The 27,792-nt window shown below is 38.0% G+C and overlaps 1 protein-coding gene across 16 annotated transcripts in view; it reads left to right on the top strand.

Moving 5' to 3' along the window:
- Window positions 1–221: 221 nt before the first annotated feature.
- The window catches only part of nbeaa (neurobeachin a), a 104,801-nt gene continuing 77,230 nt past the window's right edge, over window positions 222–27,792 (top strand). For 12 of the 16 annotated variants that reach the window (XM_028031351.1, XM_028031350.1, XM_028031344.1 and 9 more), the window contains exon 1: window positions 510–845. In XM_028031351.1, coding sequence (XP_027887152.1) covers window positions 510–845 — 336 coding nt within the window. Of the gene's footprint in view, window positions 846–27,792 lie in introns of all 16 variants that reach the window. The other 4 variants (XM_028031359.1, XM_028031358.1, XM_028031357.1 and 1 more) reach the window with 1 other exon arrangement.

Genomic DNA, 27,792 nt, shown 5'->3' with positions numbered 1-27,792 from the left:
ATAAATTCAACTTGCAACAGGTTCTGTTAATAAAATCCTGCCTTGGCAGTTCATTGGTTCTGTATTTTCAAACATGGGTTTCGAGACATCTGAAACTTATTTGGATCGTTTAGTGGTGTGACCTGCCTTAACTATGGCCGAAATGTTTGGAGAACTCAAATTATATGATATGTCGCCTTGCCATAATCACCGCACTGACTGCAACCTGCCAATGAGAGGGGGAGACAGAAGAGAGAAAGAGAGATAGGAACATAGGCTTCTGTCAAGGCGATGTAGTTTTTCCCTCTAGCCTTATGCATCCCTACATGTTTTCAGGTGGATAAGGTGAATTCAGAGGATTTTTAAAACACCGGGCTTCTTGGTTTTTTTTTTCTTTTTTTCTTTTTTCTTTCTTTTGTCTTTTTACTCCTCAGTGGATGGTTTTTGAACAACAGCAGACGCCCGAGCTTGTAAAGCAGGTGTGAGAGACAGCGGCGACCGCTCCTCTCCTCCCTGTTTTCCAAGGGGAAATGTCGAGCGAGACGCCGGTTTCAGCACCACCGGGCTCTGCTTCCTCGCTCACGGACACAGACCAAGACTCGCATCCCCCTCTTCCTCCTCCGCCGGCGGGGTCCTCCGCTCAGCCGCCGCCGCCGCAGCAGCAGCAGCAGGTCGCCGCGGGCGCTGGCTCCGGCTCCACCGGGGAAAAGATGGTGTCTGCGGCCGGCTCCATGGTTCTCCCGGCCGGGGTGATCAACCCCGCGGTTCCGATTAGGAATATCCAGATGAAATTCGCCGTGCTGGTGGGCCTGATCCAGGTTGGGGAGGTTAGCAACCGGGACATCGTGGAGACGGTGCTGAACCTGGTGAGTGGATGCGAGTAATGCTGGGAAAAACACACACAGAGAGAGAGGAAGCCATAGAAAACAGTAGAATCACTGCGCCCCAACTCGCTATGTTTTATTTACGAAGCTTCCTTCACTCCCCCCTTTGGTTGTGTGGCTTTCAGGCGATGATGTCATTTATTTGTTCAGGGGATGTAAACGGCCGCCTTTTTAACAATTTCTGCAGATAAAAATGCTTTAGGTAGCGGAATAAATGAGGCTGTATTATTGTAGAGGCAGGCAGAGGCATGTGACTCCACCAGGGGCTTTGAGGTTTGTCTAATCACCAGCCATTGTTGACTAAATGACCAGATTGTTGTTGGGTGGAAAGACATAAACAGATGTATCCAGAGAAGCAGTGGTGGACGCCGGACACAATGCATTGTGGTTATTCTCCTGACCCCGATCTGTAACCCGGAATGATGCGGGGGACGAACGGACGATTTTGCGCACAACACCGTGACCCAAACGGCTTTAATTCGCGCAGAATCACGCATGCATGCATGCCTGATGTGTCACCTCTGAGACTCACTCATCCAGCATCATCGGACAAAGGCCCGACTTAGCTTTATGCTATCCACCGACATCCGTATGCGTTTATGAAGGGGGAAAAAAATTATGCACAGGCCTATTGTTGCAAGCAGGCAGGCAGGCAGGGCGCTGCATCCTGTGCGCAAAGGGAGTGATGTATTGGTAGCTTTGAAGCGTTTAGTGGTTTATATTACTGTGCTTCACATTTCTGTTATTTATGGAGCTGATATAGGTTGCAACTCCCCCCACCCCCCTCCTCCCGTCTTTACTCTTCCATCAGAGGTTGTGTCGGTAATGCTGGGCCTGTTCAGCACAGCACATCAGAGGATTTAATCCAGCCGAGGCTACTGAGATGACTAGTGTGGATTGTTACGAAACAACCAAAATGCACAGTAGACATGGGTCATGTGGAGCTTTATGAAGACACAGGATGCCTGTGTAGGTTGTGTCCACCTCCTCCATGCATCATGCAGTGGTGCTGCATGTATTTACTCCAAGAAACAGCCTCTGCTCCTTATTGATTCTCTTGTAAAAGAACAAGTTGAATGATCCAAGCATCTGTTTTTAGATTTTAGGATTCTGGCCAGTTCCTATTTTGTGGGGTTTGTGTTTGCAGAGGCCTGTGTTTATTTCTCTCTCTCTCTCCCACTGGATACCTTGAGCCATCCTGATTCAGGTTGCCTCTTATCTCTCAATCAGCTATTGGTGATGCTGTGTGCAGCAGAGGGGCTTTGCTTGCTCACTCCAATCTTGTCTCCTTCTGGAGGGGACGGAGAGGAGTGATGCTGCATGCACAGACTGGTTTGGCTTGGCAGGGCAGCACCATGCATTTAAAAGCAGGTGGAGAGGGGTTGAAGGAGAGTGGGGGAGGAGAGGAGAGATCGAGTAGGAGGAGGAGGAGGAGGTAGGATGCTGCAGTGGCTATGTGCTCAGAAATCACCAGCTGATGCAGCGAAAGAGAAAGGGACTCTGGATTGGTCCACATCAGATCAGTGAAAGCTCATTAGAGCATTCAACTGAAACACACTCTCAAGTATTTTAGGCAAACACCTGCCTTTTTTTCCCCTCAGTTCTAGGCCGATGCCTTTAATTGCGAATCCCGCTCTGATGCGGTAACACACACAAGGGCCTGACACCCTGACGAATTAAAGCACTATGTGTTGGTCACACAAAGCTTTACTGACTAAATCCTGAATTGAACAATCAGTCCTGGTTGCAGGGCTGCCAATAGCTAAGCCTGTTAGGGAATTCTCTTGCCCAGCTCTTTAATTAAAAGACTTGAAACAAAGAGGTGCAGAGGCAGGAAACCTCAGTGGTCATGCTGCTGGTACAATGAGTCCACTGTGACCCAAAAGCTGATCCATTATTTCTGTCAATGTGGGAGACCACATTCTCTACTCACCGTTGCTGTATTGATCAGATCCCACTGTGTTTTAGGTGAGCAGCTGGTCTGTCAGTTTTAGCAATACTTCAGAAAAAGGTGGACACGCTCCGAATGATGTCATTAAAAAAATATTTTTCATTTGATATGCAGTGCAGCTGAATAAATATATTACATATACAGACAATGTTTGTCGAGTTCTGGCTGCAAGCTGCTCGGCTATAATCATCAACACAGCATCACTGTTGTCACGGCAACGCTACTCTTTGGCTGCCTGCATCCAGACGCTGGACCTCCTGGTGTTTTCTACTTCCGGACTGGTCCACCACAGCTCTCCTCTCTCTGAAACTCCTAGTCTTTGTTTTTTTTTTTTTTTTTTCGATAAGTCTGTCTACTGGTATCTATATTATTAGTACCAGCAAAAGCCTAAAAGACTGGGTTATAATCAGCTAGAATGATTGAAAAACATGTGCACCAGTGAAGCTCCATTGTTTTGAAATAAGTGATTAAGCTTGGTTTATGAACAGATGGGTGAAAAATTCATGTGGTTTATTATCAAATGTCCCAAATGGGTTTTAAGCTGATGTCTTGTGGTTTTTTTAAAGGCCATTACATGTAATCACTCCAGTTTTATTCTTGCTAGCGCAACATAAGGTACCTATGTTTCTCTATTAGGCCTGTAGCGATACATGTACCTCCCAACGTGAGATGATTCATGATATTTGGTCCCCATCAAAGCTGATTTCGAGATTCCAGTGAAATTCTGGCAGCACCACTTGATGCCCCAGAGTAATATTGTTTTAAAAAAGCAGTATTGTGTGTTTTCCAGCCACATGGTATTATTTTAATAGCACAGTCAAATAACTAAGTCACCTTCACTTGTTATAGAAATGCTGTATGTATCAAATATTTCATAAAAGAAAATTGACTTTGTTATTTAGCTCCTTGAAATTAGGCTTGTATCTTTTTAAGAAAGTCTTGCTCTTTAAAACACTGTCTTCAGAAAGTCATCAAAACCTCGCTCCTTTATTAAGCCTTTAACATCATTCTTAGGAACATTGCACTGAAAAGTAGTTTGTATGATGAGCTCAGCAGACTAGCATTACCACCAAGTATTTTCTAATTACTGCTGGCTAGTCTGAAGGAGCTGAGTGGGGAAATTGCTGCTCTTTGAGGCGGGAGCTCCAAAGCGTGGAGCCTGCAGCTTTGAGGAGGAGCTTCATCTTTGAAGGCGGTACTCAGCTCCCAAAAACGTTTTGAACAGCTGAATGGTTGCCACTGGAGATTCAGGGATTTATCAAACATGCATGAAAGAATCTAAACAAAACTCAAGGTATGATGAGGGAATAACATTATCACATGATGTAAAGCTAAAAAAAAAAGTCATTTTTACATAATACCACCCAGGTAGCTGGGCACACAGTGATGCACTATTTGTGTTACCCTATAAAATCCAAGATTACAGTAAGATCTAGTATTTAGTTTGTAAGAATGTTTACTTAAAATACTTTTGTTTAGGTGGGTAATTTAGCATAACCTTTTTATTTTGTGCAGAAATTGAAGTAATTATTAACTAAGTAATTAGATCATCTTATATATTCTTGTTTTTAATTTTTACCTGAATGAGGAACCATGGTAATTTTACCCAAGTTCATCATATCACAAGACTCTCGTCCCACCCATGCCAGGAGCTAATGCTAACTTTAGAGTCATTAGCAACTTTTCTAATCCTTTTTCAACCAGGTGTTGTTGCCCAGTCTTTATTAGCTGGCATTTCCAGCACAACATGACAACTCAAAAAATACTGCTTTTCTTACTTTAAAGTAAAAGTCACAAATAGAAATGGAGGGTGGCCATTTCTCAGGCTGACGTAATATTAAAACCTAACACTATTTTAAGAGTAAAAGATTTATTACACACTTGTTTTCAACAATACCTTTCATTTGTCTTGTTTGTTTTATGCAAAAGTCCAACGCTAGTCTGAGTGCATTTTAGGAATCTATGGTTCCCCCCCTCGCTTTTAATGTTGAGCAATAAAAAAGGTAGAGGAGATGAATGGTAAGAGATCGTTAGATTCCTTGAGTGTGTTCAGAGAAACACTTAGTACTTCTCTACTTTCAGGTTTCAGACCTCTGTTTTTGTTGACATGGAGACATTTAATTGGTGACTCGGTAGTTCTGTTTAAGAGAAAAAGCTTAAATTGAGAAGGCATTTTGGAGTATAGACTACTTCATGTTGTAGTGATAGACCAATTTACTGTTTGTGCCGTCCCTATGGAAGACATTCCTTTTTTTCCTGCTCACTGACTAGATAATGGTCAGTTGCTTCACCTCACAGCCTTTCGTTTGACATGTCGTGATGCTTCCTATTGTTACAGGAGGAAGCCAGCTGAGCAGCAGTGTTTGTTGACAAAAGAGTTGGCATGTGTGACTTCTTTATCTGAAGCATGCTGTAACATATTTTCTTTACGTGAAGACTTGCAGCATATTTCAGATTCGTCTACAGTCAGCCTTGTCACTTTGAGAGTCTTCAAACGGCACCAGGTGTACTTATTTATAGGTGGCTTTATCTAGCTATGATGCTTTTTTTAGGATCAAACGCGAAGGTTTGTGTTGGATAGAAATTGACTGAGACCTCGTAACAGATCTTTTTTGTTTTTTGCTTTTTAATTTCAAATCCTCCTTGGAAAGGTGAATGTGTTCCTGCACTCTCTGTCCCCACATAAGCCCATTTAGAGGTCCCAGTGAAACTCTGGCAGCAAGCGTTTCATTATCCTTGTCCTCTCGCTGTAATATCACAAAGGTCCTGAGTCCACGGCCACTACTCAGACTCCACTAATAAATCAGAGTCTGGGACACCCAGAGTCACCAAATTAGCGCAATAAATAGAGGCAAAATGAAAATTAGAAGGCAGGGTGATAAAACAGAGATATGTTACTGCGTTTTGTCATGTGCTCAGCAATGCGTGACAGTTTGCTGTGCTGGGGTATAACTCGCAAGATTTCAAAGAAACCTGTCAGCCATTTTCAAAATCTTTTCTATGGCAGGCACCCCAGGGTGGTCTGAACAACTCCACAAAACTGAGTGCAATCAAAGTGTTTTTCAGGCTTGCTCTGTGGCTGCAGACTTAAAGCATGAGACACCTACAGTAAGTCCTGTAGCGCTTGTGATCTCTTTGAATGGCCATGCAGGGGGAAACAATGCGTCATTGTGTGCCCAGTTAGCTGAGCAGATGAGCGTTCCACTAATGCAATTAAATATTTTATTAAATTATGTTTTGCTATTGTGTACAATAAGAGCATATTTTATGCCAATGTAATTTTTTATATTTTTTAGTAGCCAATTCTTTTTAGTTACATATTCTGTTTTTTTTTTTTAAGTTATATGGCTGAAATTGAGTGATTTAGAGTATCCAGTATGTATCGTGGTGTTAATCTCACACATTTTACACATATTAAATTGATGGGGAACAATCCTGGGAAATTACACTCTTATTTTTTTAATTTCTCATAAGTGACTCTATAATTTGATCTTGATTCATAAAACTACTAAGTGGTTTTTCTTTTATGTCATATGAAGAACTTCTAGCTTTTAAGTTAAAGAAATGAAGATTTTATGTAGAAGCTATATTGGTTAGGTAAGGGCTGGTTGATTCTAGAAGATACAATTTGTTTTTGCTTAAGTTTAAATTAACATTTTGATTTCTCAGTGAGTATAATTGCAAAACTTTGTTCTTTTCAATGCAATCTTTTCCATCAGCTTTCACATTAAAAATATATTTTTAAGGTTTATATAAATTTAGTAATGATAGCAGTATTTTGTTTTGTCATACATAATTTATCCCTTCCTTTTTTATTTTGCATATTAAATTTTAGAAGTAGTTTCATAGTATAAAAATAGAAATGAATATCTTCAGTTATGCTTTTAAAATGTCATGTTTTGGCTAGAAAAACAATTTTTCATGTAATTACCTACCATAAATGTTGGTAGGTAATTATGTAGTCTCACAGATCTTTGAAATTGAGAAGGAAAATATGACGTGCTTTGTCTACATATTTTGACTTAATTCTGGTAAATCAGCAGAACAACTAGTGTAGCTAATGAAGGTGCAAACCTGAATGTCAGGGTAATTTCACTGCAAACAGAAAATCAAAAAGTTAATCAAAAAATAAAACAGACTTATGTCAAAAGTCACATTTAGATGATTAACTATAAGTCTCCATTAAAATGAAACAGAAATTTTCTGTGATTTGCCCATGGAGCCTCTGGTCAGTGTCACATTAGAAAACAATGAGAGCAATGCTACTCTTGACCCAAGGGACAACACAGGAAACATTTTAACGCAGACTGACCTGCCATTTAAACTCCTTCACACACACTGTTCTATTTTCTCCCTTTCACTTTCACATACACATGTATCTGTAGAAATGGAGGACAGAGGGTGTGGTTTCTGCTGCAAGGTCATGAATGTCTCCGCTATCTATCACACAGCTGGGCTGTCCTGACCCCTGTGTGTGCCATATGGAGTGAGGGACACAGACAGTGTGATAGATGGAAGAAAAACAGCCGAAGGGTGAGGGACTCTTAACTGTCGAAAGCAATACTGGGAGGAAGACTGTGAACCTCAGGAAGGGAAATGATGACGAGGATTCAGAGGGAATATTGAAAAGTCTTCAGTATTTCCCTCGGGTGTTATTTTCATCTAAAGTGTGGCACAGGTCCAGATGTATGATGTTCTATGGGGGTCTGATGAGCTCGGAGCCCCCCTGCGGAGCCTCATCACACCGTGGGTATCGCTGCTTTCCCTTCCTCTGCTCCTGTCGACAGGGGAGTGGAATACAGCAGGAGTCTCATGGAAACGGCGTGCACAGTTTCTAAACAAATCACAAAGCACTTTAATGAAACCTTGACATGCTGACTTTTAATTGGACCTTTCCTCCTCATCATCAGTTACCTGTCATGCTGCAGGGTGAGCTTCAAGCTGGTTAGCATAGCATCTGTGAAATCAATGTTTTGCAGTTGCAGCTCAACCACACAGGCTGGTTGGACAAATCAAGAAACATATTTTCCTCGACTAATACCTTAAAACACCCAATTAAAAACTAAACTCTCAACTTGCCCCTTAAGTTGCACACCCCGTCACTCCCAAATCCTCTTAATAGCAGCTTTTTTTTATCTGCTTTTGGACCAAAATGATTCCTTTTGAGAAGGAATGCTGATCACTGCTGTTCTTTTTGACTCAAATTATAGTTTTTTTCTGCTAAACTCTCCAATTTTCGGGCGCACGTGAGAAGCCCTACATACGTCTTTATGTTCTAAAGCGCCTAAATTCTGCTCTGCTCCTCTAAATTCCTCCTTATCCTCTTGTTAGCTTCCATTTCCAGATGGTCGGATTTGTTTCCGAGGATAAGCCGTGTGAGATTTTAAGTGAGGTCTCCCATCTGGAAGTGGGAAAAGAACGCAAAGTAAAGTGTCCCATCCTTGCGTGACGACACCTCTAGCTACCTCTCTCCATTCCTTTATCCTCTCAAAGCACATATACGTTCTCCTCACCCCTGAGCGTAATCTGGTCCCTCGCTCCCTGACTCTTGAGCTGGGTGAAGCCGCTGGTGAATGATCCCTATTATGTTGAGGTAATGGAGGTCTCTGCAGTGTCATCACTCTCTGGTTTCTCCTCTGTACGCACTTTCTCCTTTTCCACATTTACAGAAAGCCTGGTGATGGAACCATATGGCTGCCATCACCTCTGTCTGTTGAGCCTTCTGTACGCGGGGGTGGAGAATTGAAGAGAGGGACAGGGGAAGCTGACACGAGGCTTAGAGGCCCAGAACTGTGGAACAGAGTAGTGCAACAGCTAAAATACCTTTTTCTTAGGTCTTGCATTAAACTACACAGAAAACTCATAATCCATTTGCTTAAATGCCAAAAGTTACTTTTTACCAGATGCTGTGTTTTAGGAGTTAATTTTAGAACCGTTTTTCAAAATTAATTTTTTAAACATTTATTATTCATTCCAAATAATTCTGTTTATTAATTTATTTGAAAGCCAGCACCGACTGGACTAGTATGAAATTCTTTCATTATCTTCAGTAAAACAAACATATGATACCATGGTATTAATGTAAAAGATACAGAAATGCATACCATGATTGGGTTGTGTAATGAATAGGAAGTTATTATTTTTTCCATTTGAACAAAAGTAGGATTGCTTTTTGTACTGTTGTATAATTTGCATGAAGCTAAAGACTTAAACACAATCATAAGATAATCTCATAAAAATTTAGTATAACTTTGTGTATGAACACCACAGTTTCACTATATTAACAAAAATGTGTGAAATAAAAATGGAATAACATTCTCCAACATTAATAAAATTAATAAAATAAACCATTACTCATATTTATGTAGAAATTCTGTATTGATCTCATGATATTTAGCAGTTGTTTGCATCAACAGTTTAGTTAGTTATCATTTAGATAATGGTTCTAAACGATAGCCGGTGTGTTTTCTGGTTCCTGTTAGCTGTCATGCTAACAGCTCAGAAGAGTTGAAATTAGTTGTTTCGATATATTTATATATACAGTATATATACTATGTGCTACAATAAGAAACATTTTAATGCTGATTACTGTGAAGCCTTCTGTCTTGCTCCTTTGGCATTGTTCCGTCACTATTGTTACTGTCTGTTTCATGCCATTGTGTCTGGCTCTTTTGTGTGAGTGTGTGTTTTCTGGTTTGTACACACTGGATGGTTGTGATTGCCTCTATGGGGAGGCGGGGGCTGTATGGAATCTTCACACAGTATTTGGATCAAAACCAGTGCTCAGACACTAATGTGGCTTTGTACACATATCTCTGGGTGTGTATGATTGTGTGTGTTTGTTTCTCTCTGGCACCCCTAACCAGCAGAAATATTCAAATTCTGACAAGCTGCTTTGTTGGAGTCACCTGATGTTTTTGTGCTTCTTGCTGAGAGTATTGATAAATGAGCGCACTTGCAAAACCATAGTTTTACTCTCCTACATCCACTTTCATCTGCACATTTTCTGTGGCAACACTCTTCTACTCATATATACGCATGCAGAAAAGAGAAAAAAGCACATACTGCTCTCCTCCTTCTTGTAGCCCACATCATTGCCTGGCAGGGGTTATTTTATATTCATGCTGGCCTACTTTGCCTCCCTCCCTTGGCTCTGCACACACATACACCACACATCTGCTGTACTAGAAGTATAACTGACTGTGGTGGCTATTCATCATGCTGCGTGCTGCAGTGGTCGAAGGTTGATTATAGCCAACTTTGGAGTGTGTGTGTTTGTACCTGGGGAACTTTAGCATTCCACATTAGACATCCAGAGTTTTCCTGTGCTACTCATGCATCCCCTCCAGCTTGGAAAACACTGTCAGTGGTTGTAACAAGTCATTTAACACCGCATTAGGCTGGTTAGGACATCCACACTCTGTATCGAGCCACAACATTTCCTACGTCTGTGCTCTGCATGGAGGGAAAAATAAATCAGGGCTTCATGTTCCCCTCATTAAATAGACCCTAACTAGTGATTGTGGGTGAGAGCAATTTTACCCATAGGATTTTTTTTAATAAAGCCACATCAGTAAGAGCTGAGAGATAGAGAAAAGGGGGTGTTTATGTAACCCAGATATGACAAAGAATTTTGGAAAAATTAAGTTCAAATCTGTGAGACTGAGTTGGTTGTTCTCAGCATTAGTGTTACCAATGCCTATACTTAATAAACAAAAGACTGCTTTGTAGCAGTGAGTTAGGCAAAAAGGGCTTTATGACAATACAACTTTTTGTTAATTGACTGTCGTGAAAAACTGGCAATAAAGCATTTTGTACCACATTTTAATGTCACCACTAATCTAACACAGCATGCTGTGAATTTACTTTTGTTGTTTTACTTTTAGCAAACTAGAAGTGACACATTGGTTCAGTTCTTTGGACAAAACTGTAAAGACAAGTCAGAAAAAGTCCAGAAAAGTATGTGGATAGCCTACAAATTCGCCAAAAATTACTTACTGAACAACTGATAGCAAAATGAAAAGTTACGCTCTAAAAAAAAAGATGCAATTCAAAGTACAAAAATAACAGTTGATGCTAAAAGATGTTGAGTAGCTAGCAGTTAGCACTTGCTAACAACATACAAAAAAACCTGACGACTCATAGGTAGTTTTTTAGTTAGTGTAGTTGAAGCTTGTTGGCAACATTCGTCTGAGTTCTGTTGTTGTAGAAGTGGCACACATTGCACTACTTGCATGAAGTGTGAGAGCTATGGCAGTCATGTGGCAGTATTTTTCACAATGACTAAAAGATCCATGGTAGACTGGTTTATGCGGTGATCAGACACCATAGTGGTACTTGTGTGTAGAGACAATGAGGGAGTGACGTTTTACTATGGAATTTGTCTTCCAAGATAGTTGAAACAAAAGGCTGATACATAATAGTGCAACAATAGTATAACAATAAATGTGTCTTGTGATTGTCTTTACTTTGCTTTGGAACATAATGGTCTGATATTTTACTTTTAATGAATAATATACCAATAGGAAATGGCTGGCAGTCTTCTTCCTAAAAAAAAAGAAGCTCCACCTAAAATGTCCTGGCAAATAAAAAGTATCTTCCTACTAGGGCCTTTTTCAGGAGTAAATTTCGGCCCTGTTTATTTATTTTTGTCTGGGTAAATGCAGTTGAATCTCAGGGTGGTGATAATTACCACAGAAAACTACTGTACTTCCTGGAAAAGGCCCATGTAAGGCAAATTTGTATTTTTGTTGCGATAGCAATCCGATGTATACCTGAAGTCTGAGAGTTAATTGCTCTGTTAAGAACTAAGTGAAACCTTATGAATGCAATTATTTAAAATGGGCTGCATTCTGGTCATTAGGAGCTTTATATGAATAATAATGTTTTAGTGATTGCATTGGATCTATGAGTCACCAATATTTGTTACTGTCTAAAGTAGTCATTGAATGATTAGTTATTTGTGTTTTCTGAGTACAGCAGTCAATCAGTCACTTGTAGATGTGACACAATGTAGGGTATTTGTTACACAGCCATCCTCTTAGGTACTATGATAAATTTTGTTCAAAATTCTTTTAGTGCTAGATCCTTCCTTTATAACATGTCTGCTTGTAGCACAATGAAGATTAATATCTTGTAGCACATTGCCAGGTTTTATTCTTGTTCTTCCCGCAAGCTTTTTCACTTTCAGAATGTTTGATTACCTGGCAGTAGTGGTGACTCATTGTGGTACCCCCCAGACTCTCCGATACACATTACTAGCATTGCCTTTCTTTCTCATCCTGCCCTGTCCCATTTAAATTAACCTGATGTCTAGAGAATATGTATGCAGAGTGGCTCGGTCTATTAATTTTCCAATAGTATTGAGCTGTCTTATCTTACAGACATTAAGCAATAGAAATGTGAGTTGGAATAATTTGGCAATTAGTGTACAACTGCAGATATAATGGTGTTCCAACTAAAACTGGATTCTTTAGGACTGTTAGCCTCTAAAGCTACTGTCTAATTTAAATAGCAATTTTATAGCTTTCAGAGCACAGTTCTCCACCTTCACCACTGGAGTCATTTCGACAAATGTCTGGCCCTCCTAGAGAAAAGACTGTAAGATCTCAAGGCTACATGTGCAATCTGACAAAGTGCAGTGATATTTGAGAATGGACTTTGTGTTGAAATGACCTTTTCTTACAAATTGTTTTTTGTGAGCGAGTTTGACATTTGACATCATCATCATCTGGGAACCTGAATTTCTTGTATTATCTTCAAAACAGTCTTCACGGAAAAAGTTTTTGTACTTTTTGGTATTTGGAAATGTAGTTTTAATTTCTCTTGTGTAGGATGAATAAAGTCTATAGTTTGTAACTATGACAAACCTCCCAGTGTAAAAGACTTGAAGCTGACTGTGTGCAAAGGAGCTTATAGTAATAACCACTCATCACAGCTGCAGTTCCAGATTATTCTCTTCAAGGGTTATTTTTAAAAGCACAGATCTCACATCACATTGTTCTCACAGTGTCTGCTTTCTGTCAAACAACACAAGTCTCAAATGCCTCATCTGTGCTGGCTTCCAGTCAAATCTAAAATAAAACTGAAGTGATAAGTTTACAGAGGGACTGCAGGAGCAGTTGAGGTTGTTGCCTGGCCAGGCTTCAGATTAAAAATGTAACTCTTTTAAATATAACATAAAATTTAAAGCAGAGATTTCCAATTCATAAGTCAGGTCTCCATTCCCAAGTCAAGCTGTGAGCGTTTGTGGGGACGTTCCAATCTAATCTCAAGATATCGAGGGTCAAGTCCAAATATTATAATGGCAGGCCCAAGTCTTTTGCAGTAGTCATCAAAATGTCTGAAAGGCAAGTCCAAGTAGTGTCTCAAATTTTATAAAAACATATTTTTTTTCACCCGAAGTCATTAATCTTTACTCTAATCACTGAAATTACAAATGACATTAAATGCATGTCATCTAGTCTGTCTGCAAAACTGTAGAGCTGTAAGTTATAAGGATCCTAAATGGACATCCAGCATCCTTATTTTTACCTTTTTCATACATTTTATTTATCATACAAAAAATATTTTTGCACAGATTTAATCGATACTTAACTTTTTATTTGGAAAGTTGCTAAGATCTGAATATAAATATGCATTTATGCACAAAAAAACTGAAGTGATGAGAACTAATTTAATGCACAGTGATGCTACGGCAAACACAGACAAATTGCTATGAACCATTAACAGCCAATAATCCTTGAATGCCCCTTGGCGATAAATCAAATGCACCCTTTAGCAGAACATACTCATCTCTGTCAGAGCTGCTGTCTTTGCCTTACTCACTGGAAATGCTTGCTCAATGGTAGCTTCAAATAAAAACGGTCTGATGTTAATAAGCTGCCATTAACAGTTTTTACTGACATGTACATGTGGTGTGTAACGTTACCATAGCAGTCGTTTCTATACACAAAATCAGAAGGGGGATCATTTATTAGTCAAGTTGCAAAAGATTATTTGTTTGTTACAAGTTTGAGTCTGGGGGTTGAGTCTAAGTTAAGCTTAAAGTGTTTGTTTCTTGTGAGCTGTTGTAGCACCAATTGCAAATAGGAATTCCAGTTTTTTTACTTTTTTATAGAGAATTTTTCTGCTTCTTGCAGTCAAACTGATTTTTTTATGGTTCCCCAACCAAATATCATGTGTATATTGTGTTAATTCACTGTGTGTGGTCCTTGTACAGTAAGTCAGCCATGGTCAGTAAACCCTTCGGCCTTATTCCGTGGGCCCGTGCTCAGATTTGTGTGTTTCTTTCCCGACCCTGTCTCATGATGATGGATTACAGAGACCCGTTGGGGCTGCTCGCTGCCTCCCTTATCCTCCCTCAACTGTGGCTCAGTGAAACAGCTCTTTCCATTGTTTCAGCGATCGGACGCACACGGACGCACATGCATGCGCAAGTCTGTCTCTCAAACAGACAAAACAAACAGATTAGTAGTCCTGAATTGCCACCAGCTTGGCTTGAGTCAGGTCTGCAGGGCTTATCTGGAGACCTCTGGCCTTAGCATCAGCTAGTCTACACCTGCCTCATCACTCAAATGGACAGAAAAAACTCAGTTGGTGGAAAAAAAAATTGGGATTGTTTTAAGAGTGAATGTCAAACAATAAAAAAAAAAAATATTAAAATTCAGTCTGGTTGAAGGTATTTAAAGAGGAAAGATGAGTTTCATTTTCAGAGGCTACAACGCTGAAAATATTAAATGTTTTAGCTAGAAATTTGGTATGAAAATAGCTACTACAATATTTGAGTTTTGAGATATTATGAAGATGTCCAAAATGTATTTGCTTTTGAGGGCAACATGCTGCTGACCTCAAAGAACAAGCAAATAATGTTACGAAAGGTCAAAGAGAAACAACAAATGAAACAATGATTTAAAAACTTATTACTACAAATTAGAAAAGCTACAAGCTGAAGGTTTTGAGATGATTATGTTTCTTTAGCTTGCAGCGCTATGAAGAGATGTACTAGATATACAAAACCCAGCCTTCTAGCTTCCAGCCTTTTATTTGGACCTCACATCCTTTTGTTATTTTATAATTATGAAATACAAGTAGAAAAAGAATAATGACAGACTACATACACTGAGGTGTATATAGTTCAAAGCTCTTACCTGCCACTATTGTATTTAATCCTCTGTAAAAGATGAGTAGGAACATGAGTTCAGAATGTTCAGTTAATGTTGCCATTAGCTTTAAAATGTCCTTAATATGCTCTCAACTTTGCTTTAGAAAGTGAAGTTTCCCTTTGATGAAATACACCACAGAAACCACTTAAACACCCTCCTGTAACATTTCACCATTTTTTTTTTCATGTCTGTCCCCCTGCTTTGTGTCCGAGAATATTCTTTCGCATCTCATTTGTTTCCTGCTGTCCCTCTAAGGGTGAGCTCTCAATTACAAACTTCCTTTCATGCAGCTTTGCTGACATCCTCTTGGTTTTGCTCTTTGTTCTTTATTTTCTCTCTTTCCGATTCTCACTACTTTAGATGTTTTCTCTATCTCTCTTTCTTTCGCCCTTCCGCAGACTGTTTGTGCCCTGGTGAGGGAAAGTGCTTTTTAATGATAACTCTTTCTCTCGCTGCACATAAATCATGATGGTTTCTGTTCTAGTAAGGTCCAACTCTTTTTTTTATGAGGAAAGAGTAGCCGTTCCTGAATTTCGCTGTTACTTTTGTATTTTCTCTAAATCTGGTGAATTGCGACTATGACAATTTGGCATTTTTAGATAAAATTCTTGTCTGAATTTAGATATGTACTTCTTCTAAAATGTTTTTTTAACTGAACGTTTAGTGTTTATTTATTTGTTAAATAAACACAGTGCTATTTATATGTAGAGTTTTCTAAGGTAATATATAACACAGTAGTCTGTGTGAGTTATACTGCCTCACTGTTTGCCCTTCTGCTGTATTTATGTTTACACATTTGCTAATTATAAAATAAGCATCATAATGATCTTTTCATGCCTATATTCTCATTCTTGTCTGCTGAAGAGCTGTGAAATCTATATTTACACCTGTTGAGATGGAAGGTAGATGGAACAGACTTCAAAGTGTAACTTTAATTTCTTCTGTGCTTTATTTGGCTGTAATCTATTAATCATGTAAAACTCCTGAAGTATATAAATTGATTTGTCCATTTTCCAAGTCTGTATTACTATTTCTTTTCAGCAATGTAGATCTTTCTCTTCTTTAGTAAAGTCTGGAAACTAAAATTTTTTGCACATCATGTTTTTCTATAAAGAGCTTTTCACATGGATTTATGCTTAAATGTCTTTCAGTTTTGGTTGGACACAGATGTATTTGTCTTTTTCAGCAAAATTATTCTTCAGGTTTTAGAAAATTATTTTACATTGTTTTAAGTTGTTCTGAACTGTTTATAATATCATAGGTACAATTATTATACAGATTTACAAAAAGAATAGTCTAGGAACCTAGTCTGGAAAATTCTATAGTTTTTAAATGCAAATACCTTCAGAAGTCTTTTTCCTCAGACCAGTCAGTGAATACGTTGTGGATATGTGTTTAAAACGGAAGTTGCTATTTAGGCAAAAATAAAAATAAATAAAATGTCATATACAGTACAGACCAAAAGTTTGGACACACCTTCTCATTGAATTCAATGAGAAAGTGTGTCCAAACTTTTGGTCTGTACTGTATATATAATTTTTTACTTCAATTAGCAATTAGTGCCTGTAACATCACTAACTAACAGCAGTCTTACAGTATTTTGTCAATGGCAGAAAATGGCCCCCAGCATTTCTGATACATTTCAAAGCAGATGCAGGCTAAAAGGTCAAAAGAATAAATTGAAGCAGTTTTTTGTAATCCTGCGAGCATTTCTGCTTTCTGCTCAAGCTTGCCATTTATCCTTTGTAAAAGTCAGTGTCTCTGCATGATGTTCACTCCTCAATTAATATTTCTTCAACAATATGACATAACTTTCAAAACCAGGCATGTTTTTAGAAAATACATACCAAAATGCTATCTTTTCCTTTTCCCTTCACAACACTGAAAGCCTTGAGTAAAAACACTGGAGTTTTTAAATATATTTACCAAAATATATAGCTCAACTAAAGCAGCTTTTACTGAAAATGGAAAAACAACATATAGTCATATTGAGGCTAAAGTAATATAACATGTTGTGTATTACAGCAATGGCTGTTTTTTGTCATTTTTATTCTAATATGTAACCCTGGGCAAAACATAAATCAAATGCTCCCTTAATTTAATGATAGTTTGATAAGTTAAATTATCGAACTATCATTGCAGAAATGCTCTGCTTTTCTGTTAAGGTTTAACAAGCTGTTATTAGCTTGTCAATATCTGCTTGGCTTAAATATGTGCTTGGTAAGCTAACCTGGAGCTGGCTGTTTAATAGCTCAAAAATAGGATTATCTTAAATGATGGGTTGAGGTGTCTTTGTTTTCCACACCAAGACTGTACATTTATTCTAGAGATATTTCTAAATAACTAAATAGCTTTTTGTAAGCATAGAGTAATTGTAAGAAGAACCTTTGTTCAACCAGCTGACCAACAGTGTGCAGCAGCAGGTAGGGAAGGCTCCATACAGCTTGAGAAAACTTTGACCACTATGGATCTCTCTTAAGTATTGCATTAAAGACAATTTAAACTTAAGAAATAATATGGAGGAAACTGTGTTATGAAAATAACAATTAGTAATTGCTTGATTATTTTTTTAAGTCATGCTACATGTTATGTAGGGCATTATGTGGTACCTCTGTTAGACAAAAGGGCAAAAATGTTTTTTGTTTGTGACCCGATAGCATGTGACAAGGCTTATTGCTCGATCCATTACTAAGCCTCTTTGGCCAATCAGGTGGCAGACATTTTCAACCGTACTTTGGATGAAGTCAGCTTTGTGATGACTTGGCTTCAATGCCCAATCTCTGCAGTGTGTATGCACATGAGCTTTTGACCTGGATTCTTGTTTTTTGGGGGGAATATTTGCCCTGAAAATACTGCTACAGCTGCAGAGAAGCCTCATTTTCAGTAGTTTTATTTACATTTACCATATTTAGTTGTCACAACTTTTATTACAAGAAAATATTGATGGTCAGGAGGAGCTTTGCAGCCCTGTGATTTAAGGGTGTCTTCTGAAGCTTCTCTCCATTAGTGCATCTGTCTGCAAAGGAGAGCAGGAGCTGTCCATTGTGCTGAAATGAGACCTGCTGTATTTGTGTTCCTTCTCTTTTTGCCATTTGTCAAAGCAAACATTCACACATTATTGTTACTGTGCTTTTACTCTGTCAGCTTATTTAAGTCTTGCATCACTTTCTTGTCGATTCCCATTCTTCTCCTGATCTGCCTCTCTTTGCTGTTCTTCTGTTCTTTTTAAAGCTCCCTTTTCTACCAGTCCTGAAAAGAAGCTATTTTTTACCCAGCCTTTTATATGCTAATGGCACTGTACCTCATTACAGTAACTTGTGAAAGTATCTATATTTTGGTTTCTTGGGTTTTCATGTGCAGATCAGCACAAATTAGTGTATAGTTTTGAGGAAAAATTAGTCTTTTATTTTTAGAATAAAATCTATAAAGTGCAACAGACAACTTTATTATGACCCCTTTACTCTATTACCCCGAAATGAAATTCAGCAGAACCAGTTGCCTTCAGTCACTTAATCTTCAAATAGATTTCAATTGGATGCAACAAAAACTCTTGAAGGGACTAATCAGAGATGGCCTTGGGAAAAAACTTTGAAGCAGGATCAGGCTACAAAACAAAACCATAAGCGCATCTTACAGACCACTTTTTATTCCACCATCTGAAAATGGAAAGAGTATGGTGCAATCTATCCGTCTGTAACTGGGAGGATGGACAAGGAGAGCGTATATAAAAAAAACAGCCAAGAGGCTCATAATAACACTAAAGGAGCTGCAGAGGTCCATGGTTCAGGTTGGAGAATCTGTTGACAGCACAACAAATAATGGCCTTTACTACCAAGATTTGTTGAGCAGTAAGAAGAAAGACATTAAAAGAACGGCATGTAGAAAAATGGGGGATGTGTTAAAGAAAACTAAAATTGAGCTTTATGGTATACATGAAGTTCAAATTATGTAGACCATAAGCACCTCAAATGTTGGAACATTATGCTGTCAGCACTAACCAGAAAAAACTTTTTAGAGTATAAAAGACATGAAACCAAAACAGAGCAGGGCAACAGCCATTAACATACAGCTTGAGCTTCAATAGACTGGTTTAGCTAAAGGGCCCAGTTAAAGTCTGCACCTAAGCCCTATTGATCAGATATTAAAACTGATGTATTCAGACAATCTTCAACCTATGAGACAGCAAAAAGTTCACACTTCCATTGGGTTTGACTTCAGTTTGGATCGTACAGGACACAACAGATAAAATAAATGCCAAATAGTTTTAGCATATGACTTGTTGAATTTTCTCTGTTTTGATGTTTTTCAAGTAAAATTTCTATGGGAAACATTTGCACTTGGCTAAAGTGCAGGGATCTGATCTGCCTTTATGCATTTCAGTGCAACTTCTAGTTGTTTTTGTTGTCAAACACTCAACACAGAGAGCTGGTTTCCATATGTTTTTACGATAAATCACAAGTCAGCTAATATCCTATTGTGACTATGTAGAGTGACAAGTTATTGTTGTAACAGTAGCAGGTTGACTTCAAGCCACCTGCCTGCATTGGTTCTTTCATAAAAAACCAAATTGCAAAAAGGTATTTTAATCCCACTTTTTCTGAAAGAGGTTAGTGAAATAGAGGTCTACAAAGTTTTGACTTATGAGAGGTAAATGCAAAGCAATATAACATTTTAGATTTTTGTAAAAGAAGATAAAACATTATAAAAACCATGTATTCTTGATCTTCCACTTTGCTACATGCACTAATGTGACAAACTGTGAACAAGGGGGAAGGCAGCGAACATTTTCATAAGTTTCTCCACTTCTGCGATATTCTTGTAGATCTCCAGCTTTTCTCCTTCCACCTTTGCTCATGCTGTCATTCATGTGAATTCTTGCCGCTGATGTGAGCATGTATGAATGTGCCAGTGACGAACTTGGTGACAGTGTGTGTGTAAGTGACTAATTTCTGCAACATTTTATTTATTTATTTTTTGACAGTGAATTGTTTAAAAGGCTTTTTGCCCTTCGAATGCTGAGTATGTACGTGTCTATCTTCTGGGTGACTTTGTAAAGGATGGATGTGTGTGTAAGTGTAACTGAATGTTATTGCGCACTTGTCTGCAAGTATGTCCAATATGTTTTATGTTCACACTTGACAAGATTTGAGTCAGATGTTGGAGGCGGTAAAAGGCACACAGAACTGGTCGGCAGTGAACTGGAGACTTTCATAAAGAGGAAGCAGCAGGCATTAAATCTCGCCTCCTCTTGGACCTTTTTTATTTATTTTTTTTATCCTGCTCTCTCTCTTTGGTTTCTGGCAGTGTTAATAGAAACTGACAATGCATGGGAGCGCTCAATGGCCTTTCTTTTCTTTGATATATGTACAGATGCACATTTATGCAAATCTTTACAAAAAAATGTATCCGCGGCCTGGCTGTTGGCCCTGACTTCACAAATATTGTGTTTTGAACCACGTAGAGCTGTTGAGCCCACAGTTATTCACCAGATTGGAGACACAAGCTGCTTGATTAGGATATGTCACCTTTGCTTTGCAGCACCTTTAACTCGAGCCTTCCTTTGCCTCTGGGCCACAAGTTCTATGCATAAATGACATTTACTGCATGCCAAATACAAGAAAAGAAGTTTTATTTAATTTAATGCATTATGACTCATACTTGAAGCATTTTTTAATGTCTAACAGGAATCTCTCTGCTTGAATTTGCACACATTTAGATTTGCACCATAATAGCTCATGGTTATTTTCAGACCATGCTAAATTGTTTTTATAGTTCAGCCTATTTCTTTGATTTATTTGTATTTGCACTGTGATTGGAAAGAATATATGTGAAAGATGGAGAAAAATAATGTTGTCAAAGCTCCTAGATTGGATGTAGGTATCAGCTTTTACTGGTCTGCATCTCTGTTGGTCTATTAGGAAAATGCTGTAGATATCCATGTAGTGCTCCTTGCTCTAGATCCTGCTAGTTGTTTAAATCTTTCAGAGTTTTTTTATTTTTTTGGTTTGTCTTTTCATTTTGACAGATAACAGTCTGTGTTGCATCCACTTGTGCTGTGTTTTGTTGGGAGAAGATGAAAGAAGGTGCCATGCCGACCTATTAGTGTCAGTCTTTTCAGAAAAAGGAGCAGGATGAAAATATGTCAGCTCCTTTTGATCCATGATAGATTTCTTTGTTGAGAAATATTGTCTACAAAGTGTTTTAGTTATGCATAACATGTTCTGAATCTTATATTCTTTTTGTTCATTTTCCCTCAAATCTCAAAATTGAGGGTCAGTGATGTGGCTGAAGGTTTGTAAATTTTGGGATGCAGTTGTTGATGATCAAACTGCTACTTCTTTTAGATGTGTTCCAGTTGCTTAAAAAATTGGTGCGTTGACCTTTCATAACAAATATGCATTGTATGCCATTTTAGGTATGCTTTGATGGAAATTCCCAATGCTGAAAGCTTTTCATACCCAAATATTACTGATAAATTTGTTTGTATTCTCGAAAAGCTGGCTAAGGCAAGCTGTTGTCTTTTGTCTAGCTTCATTCATAAGCATGGTAATGAAAGTTCTCTGCACAACGCTGATGTACATATTTTAAATGGTGAATAAAAGTGTGTAAATGACTGGGACTGTGAATGGACCAGAATGCTTAGTGTGAATAGGTCTGGAAGGAGTATATACTGTACATGTTCAAAATATTTTGTTGTTACAAAATACTTGTCACAACAAAGTCTACAGGCAGGGTCTGTAGATTCTAGTCTACAGACCTTGTATCTGTAGAGTAGGGTCTATAGATGTAGCTAAATCTGGTGCAAACATCTCTTCTTTTTGTAAAGATTAATGTTTTTACACACTGTCCATTTAAAATGATAAAAACTAAACATCCCATAATACATAAGCAAAGATAAAGAAAAATACATGACAAACATAATGGGTTAGAAAAAATAATGCATTTTAAGCATCACTTAAAAACAATTTAAATGCTAATTCAAAGCATGCAGCTTGCTAAAACATGATTAAATTTGCTTGATAAACGTTCTTTCACTTTTATTGGGAAGTTGTGGGAAGTAGTGGATTCACTCCTAATTTAAAAGAGTCAACAGTGTTTGCATATCTCAGCTTTCTGGGAGTTTGCTCCAGAATTGGAAAGGCTATAAAGCAAATGCTTCCTCCCTTTGTTTAGTTCTGTTCATTTGAACACTGATCTCCGATGGCATTAAGGTTCTATATGTTTATAGCTGTAAAAAAAAAATAAAATTCCAAATGTATTTAGGCTGAAGAGAATTTCAGTGCCAAGAACACTTTTAGATTCTACACTTTACAAATTGGGAGGCAGTGCAATACTATAAGCAGTGGCAGCATTCTTTTAAGTAAGTTGAAACTCACAGTTTGATTGTATGTTATTATAGATGAAATTCTGACTCATTGCTGAGGGTCTTGATTTATAATATAGCAATGCTGCCTCAGTAACTGTAAATGTGCACAGATTCATCATTCAACCAGTCTGACATGGAAATTAGACATTTTTCTGTTGATCAGCTGTAATTGATAATTAGCTGGTTAAAAACAGAAATAATTTTTTTTTCAATCGTTATTACATCAATCATGATTAAGAACAGATGTCCAGCCATTTTTATTACACAAATGCACCAGTCAACAACATCTATTTTGATGTGCTTTCATTTTTGATGAAAACAACAACAACAACAAAACAGATGCAGCTCAGGAAGACATCTTTTGGTGGATAGATGGGGACAATCTTATAATATCTTCATGTTATGATGAATTCAAAATTACTTCCACTATCAAAGAAGCTGCTGCACATTTTCTCCTCTATTTTATAGTTTTTAGAGGTAAAAAATAGAATTAGCATTTCTGACCTTGAAGAAAAATGGAAATCAGTATTGCTCAAGAAAACCACTGAACAGTGCACCTCTAGCTGTAACAATTTGATGAACTAATAAAAGAGCATTTTGGAGCTTTAAACTGTCTGGTATCTGGTTTAAAAATGGTTTAATTCTGGTATTAACAGTCACTACATTGACACAATTCCTGACTGAATTATTCACCTGAAAAAATTATATGAATCATTTACTCAGGTTTACTCATGTTTTGTTATATACATGAGCAAGTTTATGTTTTTCTGATTCTAACTTTTTGTTGTCTGATCAGGGCTGGGACTGGTTTAGGCTAAGGTGTGTTTCTTGTTAAACCACATGAAGACACTGGTCATACTGGTGAAATTTCCGATTTGCTTTGGTTGCACTATTGAGAAATTAGGGCACATGTGCAACCAAATTGGTTAGTAATAGCCTATAAATATTGATTTAGTGATGTGTAATCTAAACTAAATTGGTTATCAGGTACAAATGTTTTTTGTCTTGTACGATACTGGGCTGTAAACTCATTCCAGATTTTCTTGAAGCACTTTCGTTGTTATATTTTGTCAAATTCAATGACTTCTATTTATCTGAGGAGAACTGAATGCTACATGGGATTTTTATCATCACTCTTTTATGGTTGGTCTCACAGGCTTAGGACATGTCACCGTGTCATTTCTTGTTACTGTTGCTTCTTAAAATAACTGCTTGGGCCAAAGAGCATCCTGTCTGGGCTGTATTTGCTTTAACACTCTTTCATCCATGTGGATTTATTTCATCATTTCCATTGAATTGTTTTGGAATGACGGTTTTATTTTGCATCATTCCATAACGTAATCTGCTGTAATTCTGCACCATTTTTCATTTTTAGCTCTTCATCTTTCCTTTAACTCTGAAATAAAACCAATACACTTAATGCATTGCACGTCTTGGATGATTTTATGAGCTCATTGTTGATAATTCTGATTTTGCTTAGTTGTTCATTCGTGTCTCTGCTCACATGGTGATGGGTAGGCTCTGACTTTTAGGAGTGGGGGTTGTGTCTTGTCTTGCCTGCCATCTGTGCCGATGTTGGTACAAAGGCCCATGGGAAATGCAGTCCAGAGGCCTATCTCTCCTCCTTCGTCTACAGTATATCTGGAGGCAATCATCAGTCAACATGTCATTACTGATTATGGTCAAAGAGGGAAACACACATATGCTGCATTTTTCTTACCAGTTATTAATCTTGATTTCAGCTGTTAATGAGTTAGTTTTCTTATTATCTGGTGGTTATTTTAGGCCACAGGTCTCAAACTCCAGTCCTCGAGGGCCGCAGTCCTACAGTTTTTAGATGTGCCACAGGTACAAAACACTGGAATGAAATGGCTTAATTACCTCCTCCTTGTGTAGATCAGTTCTCCGAGCCTTGCTAATGACCTAATTATTCTATTCAGGTGTGGTGCAGCAGAGGCACATCTGAAAGTTTCAGGACTGCAGCCCTCGAGGACTGGAGTTTGAGACCCCTGTTTAGGCTATATGTTTACAATTGGGTTAGCTATCAAAATAATGTAGTTTTCAATGAAATTTGGACAGGGACTTTAAGGGTCACAGTCACTAAACAAAGTTAAAAAATATAGTAGATTTTGGTTTTGCTTTATCATCCTTGTTTAAAGCAAAATTACCCATCCAAAACACAAGCACATACTGTAGTTTCAGTTGAAGAATAGGGTCCTCTTTCATCTCAGATGCACTGCACTTCTTCAAAACCAAGGTTTTGCTTTCAGATTTAATACCACTTGCAGAATTACCACTCTTCTCCTGTTTGCAAACTACACCGTGTGCACAAGCTTCCTCTGCCCAAAAGCTTTTCCTGGATTCTCAGCTTTATCCTCTCTGCTCAGAGGTTGTTTTTTTGTATGCTTTTAAAAGAATGTGATAAGTCTGCATAGTAACAGCTTCAGCCAATAGAATGACTATAAGTAACTATTACCTATCTACCCTGAGCGACTTGTTTTATTGATTTACTCTCTCAAAACTATTGTTTCTGCTCTCAGATTTAATGCTTCTTGCAGAAATATTGTCTCCTTGTTGTTTGCAGCCTACTCCTCACACTCAAACTTCTGCTCCCCAGAGGAAGTTGGAAACCTGCACACTCATGGATTAGCTTTCTTTCAAAACAAAGGTGACTTGTCTTGTAACTATTCCTGCAACTAAAATAGCTGCATGTGACATTACTGCCTTGTTGGTGGTGAATTACTATTTTTCACTCTGGCAAACCCATTCTAGTAAACCAATTTAAAAATGAGAACCACCATAACTGACAGATGGTGCTGCAGAATTTTGAACGAGAGCAATAAATTACTGGAATCTTGCACTAGAGGTAGTTAAAAGAAAAACCGGAGGCTTTTCTGTGAAACAGCATGTATGTTCACTTTTAAAAAGAAATAATGCAGATAAATATTTTCTCTTAACGTTAAAGCTTGAGAGAGATGTGAAGAATGCAAACTGAGAGAGAAAATGTTGCAAAAGGCATTTAGACTGAATTCTGAGTAAGCAGTGAGACATCTGAAATTGAAAATAAGAAAACATTAAAAAATGTATGGTCTTGTATTTTAGAAATAAAAGCAGCATGTAGTATACATCCCCATATGATTAAAATGTCAAAATTTTGGTTTATTTTGCAAAACTGCAATCTGTTAAATAATTTACAATGAATAATTTTATGCATTTTAATCCAAAGCTTAAGAAAACACACTTGAAGATGTTCTATAGACATAAATTTTGAGCTGGTGATAAAATTAACTGCTGCTCTTATTGATGGAGTTTATTGCAAATGAGGTCATGTAGAAAGCTGAATGTGGATTATTGAGTGTTTAGTGGCCAGTTTAGCTCCAGCATAATCCATATCTTTGCAGAGATTTGCTATGGTCATCAGTGGAGAATTAAAACCCTCCACTGCACATAGTGAAAGCTGCAAGCAATAAAGTTGCTCTACCATCTTGATAAGGAAAGCACACAATCGAAGGCCCCGCTTCCCCCCAGTCTTTCATGTTCCATGTCACATAGACAAGCTTTCTCGTAGCTATTCTTTTCCATGTACATGCTCCTTTTTTTTTTACCCATTTACACCATCCAGTCTTTTGTTTGTTTTTCACTTTTATCTGCACCTCTTGTTCTCCCCCCCCCACTCTGTTTCAGCTTTGCTCTCCTTTGCCCTGCTGAGCCCTCTTGGCGAAGCGTTAAGTGTATAATCTGTGATCTCATGTCTAGATGGGCCTCTTGTCTCCTCTCTCACTGCACACAAAGGGGCTGAATGGCTGCGATTCACTCAGGGGACACAAATGAGTCGTGAGCCACCCGTGTACACTCATGCAGACACACACACCAAACAAACATCCAGAGACGTTCGCAGCTCTCCAGCGCTCTCCCTGGAGCTTTGAAGTTGCATATTGATGATGCCAGATCTGAAGGCTCAATTGAATGTGCTGAGGCAGAGGGGGTGGCTATTGACCGTCCCCTCACCTCGTTCACCTGTCATCCATGATGAGCCGTAATGAGCAACAGGTGCTTGTTTTGCCAGGTTTGGCCTCGATAGTCATCAAATGTTCCACGCTCAGTCAAAGTAATCAGCTGCCGTAATCGCTTGTTTGATGTGTCATCACAGTACTTCATAACAGGCTGCAGTGGGCCTGAAGCACATTGTTTGTTTTTTTTGTAAGAGACAATTAATATTATGATTATTTAAAATGTGCTTCTAATACAGCAGCCTCAACTGTTACTGGCAAACCTGTTAAATACATATATATTTAAAAAAAAGCTAAAAACAAACACATTTTTTTATGGCAGCATCATAATCTCACATTAAACAATTAAGTGAGCTCTGGAGATTGTTTTTTTTTTTTCATTTGTCACAATTTTAACACTTGCACCAAACGCATCACATACAATGTCACACTCATGTAAATATATATACCTTTACAAATTTTATATTGCTTATGGTTATATTTTTATTTATCAGTATTCAACACTTTTGAGGGAATAACTGTCAGCATATAAGCAATTTCTCTTTGGAGATCAATAGAGTATATATCTTTCTTACCATCCCCATTATTGTGTGTGTACAAGAAGGACAAACTTAAATTTTCATCTAACCTCATTTTTCACAGTTTAAATTATTTACGAATGGAGATCAACATACTTCTGTCCCACTCTGATGGCATGTTCTCTTACTTTTTCCATTTTGAAGACAAGTGAGGAGAAATGAGCCTTTGTATTCAGTGTTCTTCAAATGCCAGGGAAGCAAGGAAGTAGTAAAAAAAAAAAAGAGCCTAAAAGTGTACAAGGCTACAATAGAGTGAACATTAGATGGACCAGTATGACCTTCAGCAGACGAGCAAATAAAGGCTGGTTGGATAATGAGCAACAAGAAACCTTTCTAACAGTGGACAAGATGGTGTCTTATTAAGAAACAAACACACTCGACAGTAGTTTTATTCAGAGCAGGTCTACTTTTAACCTCCTGAACATGATCTATGGTATATTCATCATATCCTTGCTCTTTTGCAGTTGTAATCTGTTTTCTTTAAAAAGGCCATTTGCCCTTGGAGTGATTCTGGGCCATGTAAGTAGGCCTGTCATAATAACAAATTTCGCTGGACAATAAATAGTCCCAGAAATTATTGTGATAAATGATAATAAATGTCGTTTTGAGACCATTTTTAACTAATATAATGCAAGTACATCCTCTCAAAGATCAATAAACTAGTGTCCTAACACTGGACAAGCAAACCAAAAACAAGTAAAATGGATTATAAAGTCTCTGTAAACAAACTTGCCCTTTAAATTATATTAATCATTAGGCTCAGACAAGTATAGCAAGTAATACCGACAATTAGGACTTTTGTGAAAAAAACTGTAAACCTACTACTGTATACTCAGTGTCAAATGTTTGCAAGAAAAAGT

The sequence above is a fragment of the Xiphophorus couchianus genome, chromosome 11 (genome assembly GCF_001444195.1).
Source record: "Xiphophorus couchianus chromosome 11, X_couchianus-1.0, whole genome shotgun sequence".
NCBI classification, from domain to species: Eukaryota; Metazoa; Chordata; class Actinopteri; order Cyprinodontiformes; family Poeciliidae; genus Xiphophorus; species Xiphophorus couchianus.
This window is presented reverse-complemented; position numbering and strand designations above follow the sequence as displayed.